Below are 19,903 nucleotides of genomic sequence, written 5' to 3' on the forward strand. Positions count from 1 at the left end.
CGGGTTCCCAATAGACAGCACAAACATTGTAGTTCAATCCTGATGTCCCCTCTAGAATTGTCTCTTCAAAGGTCAGATCCCCATACATGTGCGTTTTGATCTAGCTCTAAAAAGCAGCCCCTGACATTGCTAAAGGGCCACACATAATATTCAGTTAATGTAGAGCTACAGAAAGCTGCAGGAGATGGTTGGAGACTGCAGACATGCTACATGGCTATACACACATGTATTGAGATCTGACATTTGGAGAGAAGATTCTAGAGGGGAAATCGGGATTGAACTACAGGTATATAATTGTGGGGGATGGGCTGATGGAGAAAATAGTCAGGTGGATGCCAGATGGGTTTCTCTGAAGAGATGTGTTTTTAGGGATCGTCTGAAAATAGACAAAGTAGGAGATAGTTGGACAGGTTGGGGTAGATCATTCCAGAGGATGGGAGAAGCTCGAGAGAAGTCATGGAGGTCAGCATGGGAAGTGGTTACAAGGGAGCTAGAGAGCAGGCGGTCCTGGGAGGAACAAAGAGAATGAGTTGGTTGGTATTTTGAGACCAGATTAGGGATGCCGAGTGCCAAGTTATGGATGGCTTTGTAAGTTATGGTTAGTAACTTGAATTTGATTTTTTGTTGGTTGAGTGGCAGCCAATGGAGGAATTGGCAAAGAGGGGTAGCAGACAGAGAGCGGTTTGCAAGGTGGATGAGCCTGGCCGCAGCGTTCATGATGGACTGAAGGGGGGGGGGGATAGCCTTTTTAAAGGTAAGCCAATGAAAAGGGAGTTGCAGCAGTCGAGGCGAGAGATAATCGGGGAGTGGATTAGAAGCTTTGTTGTATCATTGGTTAGGAAGGAACGTATCTTGGAGATGTTGCGGAGGTTGAGGTTGCAAGCTTTGGACAGTGACTGGATGTGTGGCCGAAAGGATAGTTCAGAATCCAGGATTATACCTAGGACCTTGGCATGGGTGGAGGGGTTGATAGTTGTGCCATTGATGTTGACAGAGAAATCAGGGGAAGAGGAACGTGGGGAGGAAATATGAGCTCCGTTTTCATGCACTAGTAATTGCAGTATGCGGAGTTCACCAAAGTGATAATTAAATGTTTTGTCAGACATTGTGCAAGTCCAAGTGTACAAAGGACATCTCCCAAGTAAAGTATCTCCTACCACTGATTTTACCATGTACGATCACACCAGTAAGTGAATTGCACACTCACCAGAAATATACAATATATGTATATCGCACATCCAAGCCCACAAATCTCCTACAGCCGCTCTCTCAGCCAGCCAGCAAGAGATGTAACCTAAAGCCAGTCACGATCCTCTCCAATTGCTCCCAGCGATATGCACACTGAATGGTTGTTGTGCTGCTAAGCTTATACACTGAGAAAACAAGGCAGGACCATAGTGCAATATTGTTTAATTTAAAAAATGCAGGTGTTAAAACCGCATTAAAAACAACTTGGTTGTAAAGTCGTAAGTTTTCTTTTATCTTAACGCATTCTATGCATAAGATAAAAAGCCTTCTGTGTGCAACAGCCCCCCATAATACTTACCTGAGCCTCATCTCTATCCAGCGATGTCCACGAGTGCCTTTCAGTCTGGGACTCTCCCTACTTAATGGCTGAGACACAGCAGCGACACCATTGGCTTCCGCTGCTGTCAACCAAACTCAGCCAATCAGGAGAGGGGGGGTGGAGCAGAACTGCGGCTCCGTGTCTGAATGGATACACGGAGCTGCAGCTCGGGTGCCCCCACAGCAAGCTGCTTGCTGTGGGGGCACTCAAAAGAAGGGAGGGGCCAGGAGCTCCAGCCAGGGACCCGAGAAGAGGAAGATCTGGGCTGCCCTGTGCAAAAACACTGCACAAAGCAGGGAAGTTATAATATGTTTGTTTTAATGGGGGAAAAAAACAAGACTTTACGATTACTTAAGAGCAAGAAAAACTCACATGTATGGCTGCTGATTGAGACCTCATACAGCGGTGTGGCATCAGTGCTTTTCATCCCATTGTACAGCTTCAAGGGTCTTTCTAATACCAAAGTTGATTCTTGGATATGATGGCTGCATTCGTTTTCTTTAAGGATGTTTTTGATTTCTTTTGCCCTGGTGAAAAATTGAATGCAAGCTAATAAATATATATATATATATATATATATATATATATATATATATATATATATATATATATATATATATATATATATATATATATATATATATATATATATAATTTTTTTTTTTCCGTTCCACCACGGGTTGACCCGATCAAATTTCGATTTATGTATGGCCTGCTCCCACTTCCAGCCCTAGTGTGATGCTTACTCAGATGATGATTACTTAGAAGTGGTCTTTTCTATGCTGGGACTTGCACATTGTCTAAATAGATATTTATGGACTTTTCCTTTGTACACTTTTTGGTATAATCACTTTGAACTTGTAATAGCACATCACTGATTAAAATAATATTTGCAATATTTAGACACCATTTTTTTTCTAGATATAGACTAGCTGGAGTGTGCAATTTTCTCTGTCGTGCATTGACAGACACAGCTCCTGTCATTCTTGACCATTGGGTTGTACTGTCCCCTACAGGAGTAGGACACTAGGCAGAAAAACTTCTGGGCTCACCCATGGGCAGTCCCAGGGGGTGTACTCCCTCTCTCTGCTATAGTCAGTTTTTTTTTTTTTTTTTTTTTCTGCCTATTCAGGAGTAAGGACCTTGTTCCTTGCTTGGGATCTTTGGTCCTGGCAAAATTTTTTAGATAGAAAATGTTTTTCTCCTGGATTTTTCCTGTGAGATCTACTATCAACTGCCAGACTGGGCGACGGACTGGATCCAGTGGTCACCCCAGTCTGGCCAGTGAGCGCACGCAGGCCTCCGCTCCGCGCTAGATTGGCCTCGACATAGCCTCACTGGACGGGGGCTTGCCCTGCGAGTTAAACGTCTTGCGAGGTTCCATACAACCTGGTCTCGGCCTGAGTTGCAGTGTTCCTCCTGGCTGATAGCCCCCCCATTTCGATGGAGAGAAGGATCTGTCTGGAGTGGTGCCCATCGTGTTCCTGGTATGGTGAGTAGCTGTCCCTTCTCAGCCCCTGGAGGGCTTTGAAGTGAACATGAGCCCCTCCATGGGACAGTTGGACCTGGTGGGGGCTTCAGCCAGGTTCCCCGGTCCTGCCTGGATCTGTCCTTAAGGCCTAGTCTCCCAATTCTGGGTCCCTGTATACCTCATAGTGCCGCCATTTTGTTGTAGCCTGTGTATTTCTCTACACGGCGGCCATGTTTGTGTAGTGCGGCCGACATTTTCTTGTGGTTTGCCATTGCAAATCGCGGCGGCCATGACAGCCGAGCCCTGTGGGCAGCGATTTTGGCTGTGGGAGCCTCTCCTTATCCCCTGATGTTTGACTCTTGGATCATTTAGCTTCCTGATCGCCACATGCGTAGTGCAGATTCTCCTGGTAGTTGCAGGTGCCTGTGTCGGTGGGTGGTGAGTCTGGTAGGGTCCTCTCCCTCTCTGCTGAGTATCGCTCTGTGCCTTGTACCAGGTGGTACTGGCAGTGTGGTGGGGGTTGTACTTTTTGTGGGGTCCCCCTAGTGGAGTACCCCCCCCAAGGAGTCTTTGGAGCACATTTCCGTACCTGATCCCCTCTCTGAGGCTGCGGGGCCCTCCGGGTCCCAATCAACCCTCCATGCACTGACGGCGGTCCTGGAGTCCCTTGTGTCCAGAGTGGAGACGGCTTGCGGGCCACGGGCTAGCAAAAAGTGGTCCAGGGGCTGCAGTTTTGCGATGCCTCTTTGGATGCTGCTCCCCTAGTGGCTCGGCTCTCTGTTTTGGCAGTGGTCCTTGACTAAAAGGCCTTGACTAATCTTCCCTTTCAAGGAGATCGCCTGTTTGGAGCTACCCTGGATGTCATCATTAAAGGTCTCAAGGGGGGGAAGAATACCTTTCTTCTGCAGTCTACTAAGGGCATGAAACCTTGTCTTAGACGGGGGGACTTCTTTGCTGGTTTCCGGACCCATGGACAAGACAAGTGGGTCCACAAAGTCATACGATCCGGCTACAAGATCGAGTTTCGCTCTTTTCCCATTCCAAGGTTTTTTCCTTCCAACCTGCGCCTGTCCCCAGACTCGTTACAGGGTCTCTATAGGGCGGTACAAGACCTGTTCCTTCAAGGGGTGATTGTCCTGATTCTGTCTTCGGAATGTTTTCAGGGTATTTACTCAAACCTGTTCAGTCCCCAGGAAGAAAGGCAAAGCGCGTCCAATCCTGGACCTTAAGGTGCTAAACTGCTTTGTGCGAGTGCAGAAGTTCCGGATGGAGTCTATTCGACCGGTGGTGGCATCCCTGCGTCAGGATTTCTTCGCCTCCTATAGATATCAAGGATGCCTATCTTCACATTCCAATATGTGCCGGTCACCAGCATTTTCTCCACTTTGCTGTGGGAAAGGAGCATTATCAGTTTGTGGCGTTACTCTTTGGTCTCGCCTCTGCTCCTCAGGTCTTCAAAAAAGTGTTGGCTCCAGTGCTATGGCTAAGGCTATAGCCTTGCTATGCCAACTGGGGATCGCGGTACTGGGCTTCTTGGACGATCTCCTTCTGCGAGCAGAGTCTCCCTCTGCTCTGGCGGAGAACCTGTAGATCACAACACTAACTCTGCGGGAGTTTGGCTGGATTCTGAATTTTCAGAAGTCTGCCCTGGTTCCGTCCACAAAGCTGGACTATTTGAGCCTGACTCTTCTGTAGCCAGTGCGCTCCTTCCTCTGAACAAACAGCCTCCTGCTGTTCCAACAAGTGGTCATCCCTCCGGACTTGCATGCAGGTGCTGGGCCTGATGGTATCTACCTTCAAGGCGGTTCCGTTTGCACAGTCTCATACGAGGTCCCTAAAAAGGGAGATTCTGACCAAGTGGGTCAGGACCTCGCAGTCTCTGGACAATCTGATCCGGCTAGGTCGGGGCACGAAGGAGTCCCTGATATGGTGGCTTCACTCTCCAGCGCTTGGGCTGGGAAAATCCTTCCTCCCCTTGTATTGGACAGTGGTCACCACAGATGCCAGCCTGTCCAGCTGGGGGGGGCGTCCTCCAAGCATTCTGCTCAGGGAATCTGGATGCTGGAAGAGTCCAGACTACCGATGTCCTGGAACTCCAAGCAATCAGATCGTTGGACGGATCGTCTTCAGGGTTGCCCAGTGCGCATTCAGTTGGACAATGCAACGGCCGTGGCTTTTGTCAATCACCAAGGGGGCACAAGAAGTGCCCTGGTGGCTCTAGAGGTAGCTGGCATTCTAGGGTGGGGAGAACAGTTTGTTCCAGCCCTCTGTCATACACATTCCCACAGTGGAAAATTGGCAGGCAGATTACCTCAGTCTGCAGGCATTGGACCACGGGGAATGGTCTTTTATTCCAGAGGTGTTTCATCAGCTGTGTCTCTGGAGGGGCACCCCCCGAGGTCTATCTGTTGGCATCTCTGCTCAATAGAAAGGTGCAGAGGTTTGTGGCTTGGTCAAGGGATCCACTGGTGGACACCACAGACGCGCTTAGTGGCCCCTGGGGTCAGTATTGTCTACACCTTCCCTCCTCTCAGGGTTCTGCCCAGACTCCTACGCAGGATTGAGGCAGAAGGGATTCTGGTTATCTTAGTGGCTCCCGACTGGTCTCGCCGGGCTTGGTACGCCAATCTGGTGCGGCTGGTCACCGACGTTCCTTGTAGGCTTTCTCTCAGGGAGGCTCTGCTGTCCTGAGGACCAATCTTCTATCCTGCTTTACAGTCACCGGCTTTGACAGCTTGGCTGTTTGTCAGGGGCTAAAGGATAGAGGTTTGTCTGAGTCCTACGTTGTTAAAAGCTTGGAAATCTACTTTGAGGAAGATCTACCATCGTACGTGGAAGACGTACATTGCGTGGTATCTTTTGGGGTTCTTCCTCACTCCTTCTCGGTAGCTCGGATTTTAACCATCCTTCAGGGGGGGGGGGGGGGGGGGTGAACAGAAATTGACCTTGAGTACCATCAAGGACCTGGTATTGGCCTTGGTGGTCTTTTTCCAACAACTTTGGCCACACACTCCCTGGTGCATACTTTTCTTCAGGGTGTCTGGCATTTGATTCCTCCAGTGCGGGCTCCATTGCTGCTTTGGGATCTTAATTTGGTGCTTTCAACTCTATAGAAACCTCCCTTTGAAAATATTCAGGAGATTCCCCTGCTTATGCTGTCCCAGGTGGCCTTTTTGGTGGCTATTTCCTCTGCGCACAGGGTTTCGGAATTGGTGGCATTATCCCGTCGTTCACTTTATCTGGTGATTCACAAGGATAAGGCGGTGCTTCGCCCCTGTCTGTCAGGCGGTCTCGGACTTTCATTTGAATGAAGACATTGTTGCCTTCCCTGTGTCCCAGGCCTAAACATCTGAAGGAAATTGCCTTGCATGCCTTGGATGTGGTCTGGGCTATTAGGGTGTACCTGGCAGCTACGGAGTCTTTCAGGAAGTCGGACTCTTTGTGCTCATGGATGGACCTGGCAAAGGGTTGTCCGCTTCCTCTTCGACCATTTCCAGGTGGATCAGACAGACGGTGGTTCAGGCCTATTCCATCAGGGATATTGATGGGATTGCGGCGCTCGGATAACAGTCCATGCTCTTTACAAGGACAATCCAATCTGCTTACCAGATGGTAAATTAAAGGTAAACCTGTCATTAAATGAAGATGTTGAATCACTCCAATACCGGCTCGGCTCAATCAACTCAGCAGAAACAGCGAAGCATACGGGATCAAGCAGAAAAAAAATTTCATGGTGCAGTACATTGAAACAAATGGGTAATTTTTATATAGACCATCACCAAGACCCCTTTGCATGCCACACTCGACAGTGGTTAGACAGGCTGCTTACCAGATTTGAATCAAAATTTGCGATGCTAACTACAAAGACCGCCACCAAGATCCCTTTAAATGCCACAATCGATAGTGGTCAAACAGGCTGCTTACCGGACTCTGATAAATGGTAGACGTTTTGTAAGCAGATGATATGTTTCACTCCGTTACATGGGTTCCCATCTCAGGTGATTAACACAATCCAGGGATCAGGTCTCAGAATCTCAGTATATAGCCAAAAACGGGGAAAAAAAAAAAATATATAATGTGTGCGTGTGTATGTATGTGTGTATGTATGTATATATATATATATATATGTGTGTATATATATATATATATATATATATATATATATATATATATATATATATATATATATATATATATATATATATATATATATATATATATTGCATGTAGTATTCTTGGACACAGAACTAACCACTAGCAAGAAACCACCACCAAGAACCTGGTGGAAAAGAAAGGGATCACCTTTTAAGTGTGAGCTAATAGGCTGTTTAACCAGAAGTGCCTAATGCAATATGTAATCAGGTAGCAGGGGTCAGCAGATACTTTAATGGTCCAAGCAGGTCCTTGATGGCATTAGAAACCTCATATGCAGGGGGTAATCCACAATCCAAATGGCATCAGACAGTAAACAGGATAAACCACCAGTATGATCAAGTTCCCAGAAAGAGGAAAAAGCTCATAGTGCAATATGTATAATACAACACATGTTTATTTGTAGTGACTTGCATGGAAATTCTGTAAAATCAGCAGGTGCACATATACAAAACCGCGGTGTGCATTCAAACAGCGTGTCCCTGGGAACTGCAGTAGGGTCAGCTGATGCGTTTCGGCCAATCAGCCGTCGTCTGAGGTACCCTCCTACAGCTTAGACACGCTTCAAATAGACAGCAATCAGGGACGCAGAGAGCGTCACCTGACAGCCGATGCAGTGTTCCTCCCTCTGTGGTCATTCTGATTTGAAAAAAAGAGCAGAGGAGGCGTTTCTCCCGTGTAGAGGAGGGGTGTGTCAAACAGTATTACAGACCGCCTCAACCAACCGCGCGAGAGTAGGGAGGAGACACGCCTCGCGATGTAGAAGAGAGAGCGCACACCGCCGCCTCTCACAGTAGACTGTGCCTGCCGCCACTGGCCAACCAGCACGCAGGGGGAGGAGAGAATGCGCTCCACGGGCCGAAACCTGCAAGGGCACATCTCGCCCTAAATGAAATTAAAGAAAGAGGAAAAAAAAAACCCTATAATACCAACTCCCTATCAGCCATTATTAATAAAACAATTAATGTCCCAATCGATGTTAAGACCGTGGGGGACATAACTCTGAATGTCAAAAATCCAACGGGTCTCGATTTTGGATATTTCACGTCGAATATTGCTACCTCTCCACTGCGGAGTACATTTGTCTTTACCTAATAAAGGATGTGCCCACAGGATCTTTATGGTGGCATTCTGCGTAATGACGGGACACGCTGTGTTTTGGATATCCTTTTTTTGATATTGCCCACATGTTCACCTAGTCTAACATGCAGAGCTCTCACTGTTCTCCCTACATATTGAAGCCCGCATGGGCAAGTGAGCATGTAGACCACATGTTGTTGGGATGTACAGGTGATGAATTATATGATCTCAAATGTCCTGGTATTAGTGTTAGAAGGATTTCCCATTTCAAATCTATCTCTGATCTTATTAATTTTGCAGATGTTACAGCGTCGGCAAGAAAAGAAGCTCTAACCTTAGGAGCATCCAGAACATTGGGGGCAACAAAAAGTTGCAAAGGTGTAACTCCCCTAAAAATGATCTTAGGCTTAGGTGGTAAATTTGGTCTCAACACTTGATCATTCTTGAGGACACTCCAGTGTTTAGAGAAACAGCATTATGTTTAGAGTGTTTAACAGCATTATGCTGACTTGAATATGAAGTGACCAGGGAGAAATTGTGATCTGAGGTAGTATCCTCTTTGACTTTGGTAGTTAACAGTTTACTCCTATCTCTCTGCCAAACTTCATTAATAACCATATCCAAGCTATTGGCCTCATGTCCTTTCTCCTGAAATTTTCTTTTCATGGTGACTGCCTGTTTTAAGAAATCCTCTCTGGAAGTAAAGTTCCGGCTTAACCTAAGGAACTGGCTCTTGGGTACTGACCTAAGCCAGGTAGGATGGTGGCAGCTACCTTGACCAATAAAACCACTACGGTCTGTTGGTTTGAAGGAAGTTGAGGTGACAATGGAAACTCCTCTAATTTCAATATTGAGATCCAGAAAGCGGAGATGTGAATGACTGGCCTCAAATTGGAGATGAATCCCAAGAGTGTTGTCATTTAGTTGTTCCATAAAGGACGACAATGATGCCAAGTCGCCATTCCATAGGAGGAGGACGTCGTCTATATACCTGCCCCAGAATATCAATTCAGATCTTACGGCGGCATAGACGACGTCCTCCTCCCACTTGGCCATGAATAAATTGACCATGCTGGGGCAAATTTTGCCCCCATTGCCACGCCTCTGTTTTGGAGGTAGAAGGTTCCTCCAAACCAGAAATAGTTGTAGGTCATCACAAATTGTAGTAGAGTGAGGATAAATTTCCTTTGAAGGGGGATCAAATTGCTGTTCCTACGTAGATATGTATCCACTGCTTCGAACCCATAGTGGTCTGAGATGATGGTATATAACGACGTGACATCGGCAGTAGCCATTATGTAACCCTCTTTCCATTCTAAAGTGGCTAGAATCTGAATCACTTGCGTAGTGTCTTTAAGATATGATGGCGTCTGGGATACTAAGGGTTGTAGGAAGCTATCCACGTATTTTGCCTACACGGGAGGTGACAGAATCAATGCCACTTATGATTGGTCTCCCGGGAGGATTGAAGGAATTTTTGTGTAGTTTAGGCAAATAATAAATGACCGGAATTCTGGGTGTGTATGGAATGAGAAAGCCTCTTTCCATTTTGGTAAGCAGGCCGTCTGCATAGCCAGATTTAACAATCTTTGTCAATTCATTTTTGTATTGTAAGGTGGGGTTATAATTAAGCAGCACATAGGTGTCCCTATCAGAGAGGCCATTATTCATTTCCGCAATATAGGAATCCTTTTTCATAACAACAATACCCCCTCCCTTGTCCGCAGGACGGACAATAATGTCTGTCCTAGCTTGAAGGGATTGTAAACCTTCTCTAAATTGTTTGCTGTTGGCATTCTTTCCAGGTACCAGATTTTCTAGATCTTTGAGGACCAACTCTTTAAAAACCCCAATGGATAGAGCAACTCCTCCGGGAGGGTTAAAAAGTCTATTCCATCAGGGGGTCTGGTTCCTCCTTTCACTGTCAAGGCGCACTCCTACTAGGGCGCTTAGTGCCTCCTGGTCCTTCAGTCATCAAGCTTCAGTGACGCAGGTTTGCAAGGCAGCCACTGGTTTACAAAGTTTTATAAAGTGGATGTGTTGGCATTTGCGGATGCTTCCTTTGGCCGCAAGTTTTTGGAGGCTGCTGTTTGAGGACCTAATCCTCTTTGAGGGTGTATTGTTTTCAGGTGGGCTCCGGTTGTTTGGTTGAGCCCCTGTTGAATGGTTGACTAATGTTTAGCCTTGGGGAATTTTTTGGTTGTTCCCACCCCTCCTGTGTAACACTGCTTTGGGACGTCCCAATGGAATACCAGGAGCTGTGTCCGTCAAGGGCAAAATAAAAAATTGGGTTTTTGACTTACTGTAAAATCAATTTCTCTGATGTTCGTTGATGGACACAGCACCCACCCCTCTGTGGAGTTATAATTCTCCTGACACTGCTTGTAACAAAACTGAGCAGCAGGGAGTATACCCCCCTGAGACTGCCCATAGGTGTAACCAAAAGTTTTTTCTGCCTAGTGTTTTACTCCTGTAGGGGGCAGTATAACCCAATGATCAACAATGACAGGAGTTGTCCATCAATGAACATCAGAGAAATGGATTTTACGTTAAGTCAAAAATCCAATTTTTCCTCAAATATAAGGAAACGTGTATTTACAGTGGGTACGGAAAGTATTCAGACCCCCTTAAATTTTTCACTCTTTGTTATATTGCAGCCATTTGCTAAAATCATTTAAGTTCATTCTTCTTCCTCATGAATGTACACATAGCACCCCATACTGACAGAAAAACACAGAATTGTTGACATTGTTGCAGATTTATTAAAGAAAAACTGAAATATCACATGGTCCTAAGTATTCAGACCCTTTGCTCAGTATTTAGTAGAAGCCCCCTTTTGGTCTAATACAGCCAGGAGTCTTTTTGGGAAAGATGCAACAAGTCTTTCACACCTGGATTTGGGGATCCTCTGCCATTCCTCCTTGCAGATCCTCTCCAGTTCTGTCAGGTTGGATGGTAAACGTTGGTGGACAGCCATTTTTAGGTCTCTCCAGAGATGCTCAATTGGGTTTAAGTCAGGGCTCTGACTGGGCCATTCAAGAACAGTCACGGAGTTGTTGTGAAGCCACTCCTTCGTTATTTTAGCTGTGTGTTTAGGGTCATTGTCTTGTTGGAAGGTAAACCTTCGGCCCAGTCTGAGGTCCAGAGCACTCTGGAGAAGGTTTTTGTCCAGGATATCCCTGTACTTGGCCGCATTCATCTTTCCCTCGATTGCAACCAGTCGTCCTGTCCCTGCAGCTGAAAAACACCCCCACAGCATGATGCTGCCACCACCATGCTTCACTGTTGGGACTGTAATGGACAGGTGATGAGCAGTGCCTGGTTTTCTCCACATATACCGCTTAGAATTAAGGCCAAAAAGTTCTATTTTGGTCTCATCAGACCAGAGAATCTTATTTCTCACCATCTTGGAGTCCTTCAGGTGTTTAGCAAACTCCATGCGGGCTTTCATGTGTCTTACACTGAGGAGAGGCTTCCGTCGGGCCACTCTGCCATAAAGCCCCGACTGGTGGAGGGCTGCAGTGATGGTTGACTTTCTACAACTTTCTCCCATCTCCTGACTGCATCTCTGGAGCTCAGCCACAGTGATCTTTGGGTTCTTCTTTACCTCTCTCACCAAGGCTCTTCTCCCCCGATAGCTCAGTTTGGCCGGACGGCCAGCTCTAGGAAGGGTTCTGGTCGTTCCAAACGTCTTCCATTTGAGGATTATGGAGGCCACTGTGCTCTTAGGAACCTTAAGTGCAGCAGAAATCTTTTTGTAACCTTGGCCAGATCGGTGCCTTGCCACAATTCTGTCTCTGAGCTCTTCAGGCAGTTCCTTTTTGACCTCATGATTCTCATTTGCTCTGACATGCATTGTGATCTGGAAGGTCTTATATAGACAGGTGTGTGGCTTTCCTAATCAAGTCCAATCAGTATAATCAAACACAGCTGGACTCAAATGAAGGTGTAGAACCATCTCAAGGATGATCAGAAGAAATGGAAAGCACCTGAGTTAAATATGAGTGTCACAGCAAAGGGTCTGAATACTTAGGACCATGTGATATTTCAGTTTTTCTTTTTAATAAATCTGCAACAATGTCAACAATTCTGTGTTTTTCTGTCAGTATGGGGTGCTATGTGTACATTCATGAGGAAGACGAATGAACTTAAATGATTTTAGCAAATGGCTGCAATATAACAAAGAGTGAAAAATTTAAGGGGGTCTGAATACTTTCCGTACCCACTGTAATTCCCTGTGTATGTTGGTTTGTGCTTAGCTGCTACAAATGCTTGCACCTACTTAGATATTGTGTATAAAGGAGGTATGGTATAAATTATAGAGGGATCCCTAGGTCCTCTGCCTTTATCCCATGGGAGTCATAGGCCTCCAGTAAGGTGTCTGCAAGCAGACAAAGATTTTTTTTTTTTTTACCCATAATCTCTCTCGCACAGCAGCCCATCAGTTGAATCCTTAATTAAAAATTGAAATGCCGGCTGGGAAGCTAACAAAGCATCCACCGCCTTTCCAGATGGCAATGTGTGAGGTCAGCAAGTACAAACTCCAGCCTATGCGTGTTGCATCCAGTGGGACATCAGGGACTGCCCATCCTCTGATGATGTCCCAGTGGACAAAACTCGCTCAGGGTGGAGTTTGTGCTTGCTGACGTCACATGCTGGCTCCGGCGGGTTAATTACTAAAGCTGGATTGGGCCATTCTGTCTTGTCTCTAGGTCAATGTCACCACAAAATTCAGTTCAGTTTACAATAGGGAACAGTGAACTAGACCATTGGAGGTCTTGGTGTCAAATGCCTATCAATAATGTTTTTTTTTTTTTTTTTTTTTTTTTTTTTTTTTTTTTTTGGGGCCATATGGTGATAGAAATATATCTGTGCTAGGGGATACATGTTTTACTAACCCCTGGTATTTGTTACACATGGCTCTTTTTCTTAGTTACAATTTTTCTCAGGCTATGAATATCATTTTTTTTTTTTTTTTTTTGACCATTTTTACGCTGATTTCATTTGTAGAATCTGTGTACAGACATTTCCAAAGATGACCAGTCTGACAAAGTGGACAGTAAACCGACAGATGAACGATATAATGGTAACCGTTTCCATAATGAAGAAGAAGAAGAAGAACAGACTGATGGTAAATCTCAAGAAGCAGATGCTGATGCTCAAAGGTAACGTCTCCCGTAATATATAGTGCCATAAACATTACAGCTGTAGAACCTGTAATGTTTGGTTACTACATTAGCACTTGTACCGAAGCTAGGTTAGCCATAAAACTGAACAATTTTTAATTGATTAAACTTAGAGAAACATATCAGTATTGCCACAATCGTCAACTGATTGCAATCTGTATAAGTAACAGACATTTTTCTGAATGCAGGACAGTTTTATTTAGTGGTAGATAAGCTTTTGTAATTTGCCATGTGCTGAAAAGCTGCAATTATCCTTTTTATTGCATGTACGCTTTCCAGCTTGCTCCTGATCATAAACAGCGACCGGGAGTTGTTTGTGACAGCTCACCCACTGTGCTGGGAGTTCGTTCTCAGCACAGAAACCTCAGCCGCCATGGACACATATGTGCGGCATGTGGACATTAATGTTTACCCTCCTTGCTGCTGCTCATTACATGATCTGCAAGAGTTTGGGGTAACAAAAATTCACTTTTTGCATTTAAATGAAAACATCATAGTTGGATGCTGTAGTTTAGGGCTAGGTGTTGACTTTACATAAATTTCCTTTAACATAGACTAAATTTGGCGTGCATGTTGATGCCTGTTGAGAATGGGCATAATTGGTAGACAACTTGATTGGTGGCCCCATATTAGGGAAAACAGCAGTTGACTGAAAATTCCTTCAGTTGGATTTGATTGCTGATACCCATAAACATCACATGATAAAGAAAACAAATTATCATAATATTTAACGGCATCGGAACCAGTATAGAAGAACAGACGAATTACTCATTAATATAAAGCTAGTTAGATTGAACGTTTATGTGGTAGACTCGACGCATTAGGTATAATGATACTTACTTTGTTATTGTTATACAGTTTTTGTTTTCAAGCAATTGTACAGGATCCCATTTGTGAACATTTTAGACTTAGATGTTTAAATCTGAATTTTATTTTTTTAACAATAAAACTGCCTTTTTTTTTGTTAAAACACGATTTGTAAATATTGGGAAGTGTTTGTTCTATACAATGAGGGGGAATAAAGTATTTGATCCTCTGCTGATTGTGTACGATTGCCCACTGACAAAGAAATGATCAGTCTATAATTTTAATGATCGTTTTATTTTAACAGTTAGAGACAGAATAACAACAAAAATATCCAGAAAAACCCATTTTAAAAAAGTTTATAAATTGATTTGCATTTTAATTGGTGAAATAAGTATTTGTTTCCCCATCGATCAGCGAGATTTCTGGCTCCCAGGTGTCTTCTATACAGGTAATGAGCTGAGATTAGGAGCACTCTCCTAAAAGGAGTACTCCTAATCTCAGTTTGTTACCTGTATAAAAGACACTTGTCCGAAGAGCTGTCCAAGGATGTCGGGGACAAGATTGTGGCCCCTCACAAGGCTGGAATGGGCTACAAGACCACCGCCAAGCAGCTGGTGAGAGGGTGACAACAGTTGGTGCGATTATTCGAAAATGGAAGAAATCCAAAATAACTAAATCTCCCTCAGTCTGGGGCTCCATGCAAGATCTCACCTCGTGGAGTTTCAATGAACGGTGAGGAATCAGCCCAGAACTACACGGGAGAATCTGGTCAATGATCTCAGGGCAGCTGGGACCATTATCACCAAGAAAACCATTGGTAATTCACTACGCCGTGAAGGACTGAATCCTGCAGTGCCCACAAGGTCCCCCTGCTCAAGAAAGCACATGTACAGGCCCTTCTGACGTTTGCTGAGGAGAACTGGGTGAAAGTGATGTGGTCAGATGAGACCAAAATCAAGCTCTTTGACATCAACTCAGCTCCCCGTGTTTGGAGGAGGAGGAATGCTACCTATGACCCCAAGAACACCATCCCCACCGTCAAACATGGAGGTGGAAACATTATACTTTGGGTGTTTTTTTCTGCTAAGGGGATAGGACAACTTCACCACATCAGAGGGACGATGGACAGGGCCATGTACCGCCAAATCTTGGGTGAGAGCCTCCTTCCCTCAGCCAGGGCATTTAAAATAGGTTGTGGATGGGTATTCCAGCATGACAATGACCCAACACACAGGCAACAAAGGAGTGGCTCAAGAAGAAGCACATTAAGGTCCCTAGGAGTGGCCTAGCCAGTCTCTAGACCTTAATCCCATAGAAAATATGTGGAGGGAGCTGATGGCACAAGTTGCCAAACGTCAGCATCGAAACCTTAATGATTTGGAGAGGATCTGCAAAGAGGAGTGGGACAAAATCCCTCCTGAGATGAGTGCAAACCTGGTGGCCAACTACAAGAAACGCAAGAAACGTCTGACCTCTGTGATTGCCAACAAGGGTTTTGCCACCAAGTACTAAGTCATGTTTTGCAAAGGGGTCAGATACTTATTACACGCATTAAAATGCAAATCAATTTAAAACTTTTTTTGCAATGGCTTTTTCTCAATATTTTTATTTGTTCTCTCTCACTGTTAAAATAAACGTTCCATTAAATTATAGACTGCTCATTTCTTTGTCAGAGGGCAAATGTGCAAAATCAACAGGGGATCAATACTTTTTCCTCTCACTGTATGTTACTACCAGCACATCTGTTAGTGAGCCTAGTACTAGTTACTCAAGAATGAGGATTGAAAGCTGCTCATGTTAAATAAAATAAAAAATAAAGTATCCAATGGCATCACTTCTTAATGTTGACATGATTCATTATTGCTTTCAAAAGTAATAATTGCAATAAAGGGATCTTGACAATCTTTTTAATTACTAGTGTATTTGTGATGGAGATGATCAGTGTCAAACCTATAAAGCTTTTTGCTATTTGAATGAAACCATATTATCACCTTCTAAAATTGCCTGACATCTGACCTGCTCCTTTTATAGCTTGCCATATCACATTGCAGCACAGTGAATGAGGCTCATGATATGAGCCAGTTCTTCTGCCTGACAGCAAGGCCCATTGTTCTGCAAGCAATGCCTTTTACCATCTTTGCTCATTCTTAGATCTATCAAATGACCTTAAGAATCCAGGATTTCCACTTACCAGTCAATGTAATCTAGCTAATATGTGTTTTATACTGTGTGCTAAAGTTATGCTGAAATATGTAATTTTTTTTTCTCCTTATAATTTTTCAGTACACTTCGGAAAAGGGTGCGAGATAGTAGAAAAGCCAACACTGCACAAAAAGTGCAGCAGATGAGGCAGAAGATGAATGAAGTGGAGCTAAAAAGAAAAAGGTGGTTATTCTGGAAACCTTTTCTCATTCCAGTTGGGTTGGCTTCAGCCCTTGTAATGGGAGTTTTTGTCTGTTGGAAAATCTATTCTCCCTGACTTTGCACATATGGTGCTTGTGTGGGTGTCTTCTAACACCCCAAAAACAGCCTGGGTGCTGTGACTGGTGCAGACCTCATCCTGAGGTATGGTGGTTGCTTTCAAATGGATACAGTCTGTCTGATGTCTTAAGCCATCTCAGGACCTTTGGGGTCATCCTGTTCCTAACAAGCTGCTACCTTTTTTTTTTTTTTTTTTCTTCTTAATTATATTTTATTGTATGAATGAAAAATGGTACAGTTTTTATGTGTGTTTTTTTTTTTTTTTTTTTGTTTGTTTTACATAGTTATACCAAAAGTTGTAAAGATTTTCTTTTTTGGATCGTAATAATATCAAACTACACAGACCATAGAGTTTATGCGCATGTGTAGTGTTAAATATGCCTGTTTCCATTATTGGGGCTCTGTACTTTAGTTTGCAAGGATTAGAATAGCAAAGGGTTCACCCTAGATGCATCTAGTTTAGGCTGAAGAGTTTTAAAGCATCCTGAATGTACTGTTAAACCTCATCTGTTGAGAACAACCAGACCTTCCTCCCAATGTTTCTGTTGGTGCATTAAAAATAAACTTCAGAAATGATCCTAATTGCTTACAGTAAGTCCCCTACTTACGAACAAGTTCTGTTCCGGGAGCTCGTATGTAAACCCAACATGTTGGCAAGCGTTGCTCTTTCTTGGCTTTGATCGTTGATTGGGGTTTTCTGGCAGGGGGGGGGGGAGTCATTGTGTCATAACACAATATCACAGCAGGGGAGATCGCCGCACCAACATTGCTTGTGTTGGTACAGCGATCGGTCAATCATTTTTTTTTTTTCTGTTTTTTTCAGCCCGCTGGGTTGAACGAGAAAAAACAGTGAATGTGTTTGCGTGTGCATGCCCAGCTTTATATGATTGGACATGTCTCCATCTTTGAAAGTTGAACGTTCGTATGTAGGGGACTTACTGTACTTGGCTTAGACCAGTGTAGGTATACATAGCTCATACCTGATGGACTACTATGGGAGGGTGTTGCTCGCTCAGTACTCCCACCATTCACAGAAGACCTTGTATTTTTTTCCGGTGAATACAAGGCATTCTCTGATTAGACAAGGTGGAGGGGAGGGGCTCTGAGGTCACTGTCTTGGAGGAATATGTCCAAGGGGTCAGAAGATTGTGTCAGTCACTGTGGTATGGCCAACTACTACAGTGATTTCCAGCTTCCACAGCAGTACCTCCGGTATGAGATATACATACTTGCATTGGTCCAAGCAGGACCAATGTAAGTATGCAATAAAGATCATACCTTGAGTTTAGATTTAAGCTTTCCTAGTAAAGTCGTTGGAGTTCACAGGTAGTCAGCAGCAAAAAAAGATTATTGGATGTTCACAATGCAGTCTTAACAATAGAGTTTTAGAATAAAGTATAATTTTATACACCAGCTAGAGACTTTCAACAGATCATTTTACATCCTAATCTTTTTTTTTTTTTACTGGTTAGGGTGTAGGGTACAGCCAGCTCTCCAGTATTTAGTAAGTAGCTTTTGCAAATCTCTACAACAGCCTGGCCTGTTTATACTCCATGTAAAAGTAAATCATTTGGGTTGTATGTGATCCTCTTTGTATGCAACATATTTTCACATTCTCCGCTAAAAAGAGATTTTGCAATTTGGCTTTTTATTTATTTTTAATATATTTTCTTGTCTTTGTGTGTCTTTTCAGTCCTAGCCAAGTGCTATATGTGTAAGTTTAATTTAAAATATGACCAAAGCTTAGAAGCCTTTCTGTTCTTTTTAAGTTGGTGAATTTGTCTCTTATGTCTCTTTGGTCTGTCACTTGATTGCTGCGAAACTTTAGAAGCTCTTCACTTCCATGAACCAGATAATTTTTATTTTCTTCTGGTTCGCACCTGTCGTTTTACATCTTCCAAAAAATGTTGCGAATTAGTGCAGAATTCATAGCGTTTTGCTTTCTTTTTTAAAGAATGTTTTTTTCTATTAAAGAAAAGAAGATATCGGGGATAGTACAAGGATGTGCAATATAGACACATTCTGTTTTCTGTGGGTTACAGCCAGTTGTACCAAGCACTTTGTTGCTTGTATTCAGGAAGCCCCTATGTGTAAACTAGCAGTACTGAGAACATGTGATGGCCTTTTTCTAGGAATGTTTTTTCATTTGATTTCAATATATGTATTAGTTTGTAAAGAGCGTCTTTGTAGAAGTTAATTTATTTTGTATGCTTTAAAAAAAAAAAATGGGATTTCTACCCAGTACAGCATCAAAGTTGTTGTTTTATTTGTCTTGCTAAGACTGATTTGATTAGGGGCCTATTCATACCTCTTCATTATGTGTTTTGTTAACATGCATCATATTAAAGCAGCCCATTCATTCGGAATATGCCCCAATGCAAAAAAAACAGACATGCAGTAACATTTTTAACACAATGCATGGTATGTTTTACCGCACTGTAAAGCTCCATTGGGGTAATGATCTTCAATTTTTCAGTGCATTGCATTGAGTAGCCCATTCACTTTTAATGGACTGCCAAAGCTCTGCCTTGCACTAAAATTTGAACATGCCACACGCAGCCTTTTTTTTTTTTTTTTCTTTTTTAATGTTTTAATGCAGTGCACTTCAATGCTTAGATGTCACATTTCTGCATTGCATTCAGATGCTTTGTTGGGATGCGATTGAAAATTAATGGGGCTGCAATGCATAGCTCCATGCTAGGTGTGCTCCACAAATGCACAATAAAAATGCACATTTCTCTTGCGTCCTCCAACAGTCGCCGCCCACTCATACAGTCTTCACCAATGGGTATTGACTTCCTCTCCACAGGAGAGGAAGTCAATACCCATTGGTGAAGACTGTATGAGTAGGCGGCGACTGTCGGAGGACTCAGAGAAAGGAATTTTACAGTAAGATTTTACAAAAATTCATTTTTTTACTACAATGCACTATGAATAGGCTTTGAGTAGATAAGATGGATTAGAAGAGAAGATATTCATTATAAGACCCCTGTGCAAGTGCAATTTTTTTTAAATATTGATGTTTTCACCTCCTTTAGTACCTATAGGTTGGTGTCCTTGTAGTGTTGAGAAGTCTGCAATGTGACCTGCTGGATAGTGCACAGTATTTTCCTCCCAGAAGGATGGAGGAAGCTGTGCAGTTTTCACTGGCATTCCAAC

General features: G+C 43.6%; 1 protein-coding gene across 1 annotated transcript in view; it reads left to right on the top strand.

The window, feature by feature from the left end:
* The window catches only part of PTPN2 (protein tyrosine phosphatase non-receptor type 2), a 148,875-nt gene that overhangs the window by 116,466 nt on the left and 12,506 nt on the right, over positions 1–19,903 (top strand). Inside the window, exons 8-9 of the mRNA XM_082258979.1 lie at positions 13,281–13,435; positions 16,547–16,648. Coding sequence (XP_082115105.1) covers positions 13,281–13,435; positions 16,547–16,648 — 257 coding nt within the window. The remainder of the gene's footprint in view (positions 1–13,280; positions 13,436–16,546; positions 16,649–19,903) is intronic.

This window comes from Pelophylax lessonae (genome assembly GCF_965119305.1).
Source record: "Pelophylax lessonae genome assembly, chromosome: 5".
Classification (NCBI taxonomy): domain Eukaryota; kingdom Metazoa; phylum Chordata; class Amphibia; order Anura; family Ranidae; genus Pelophylax; species Pelophylax lessonae.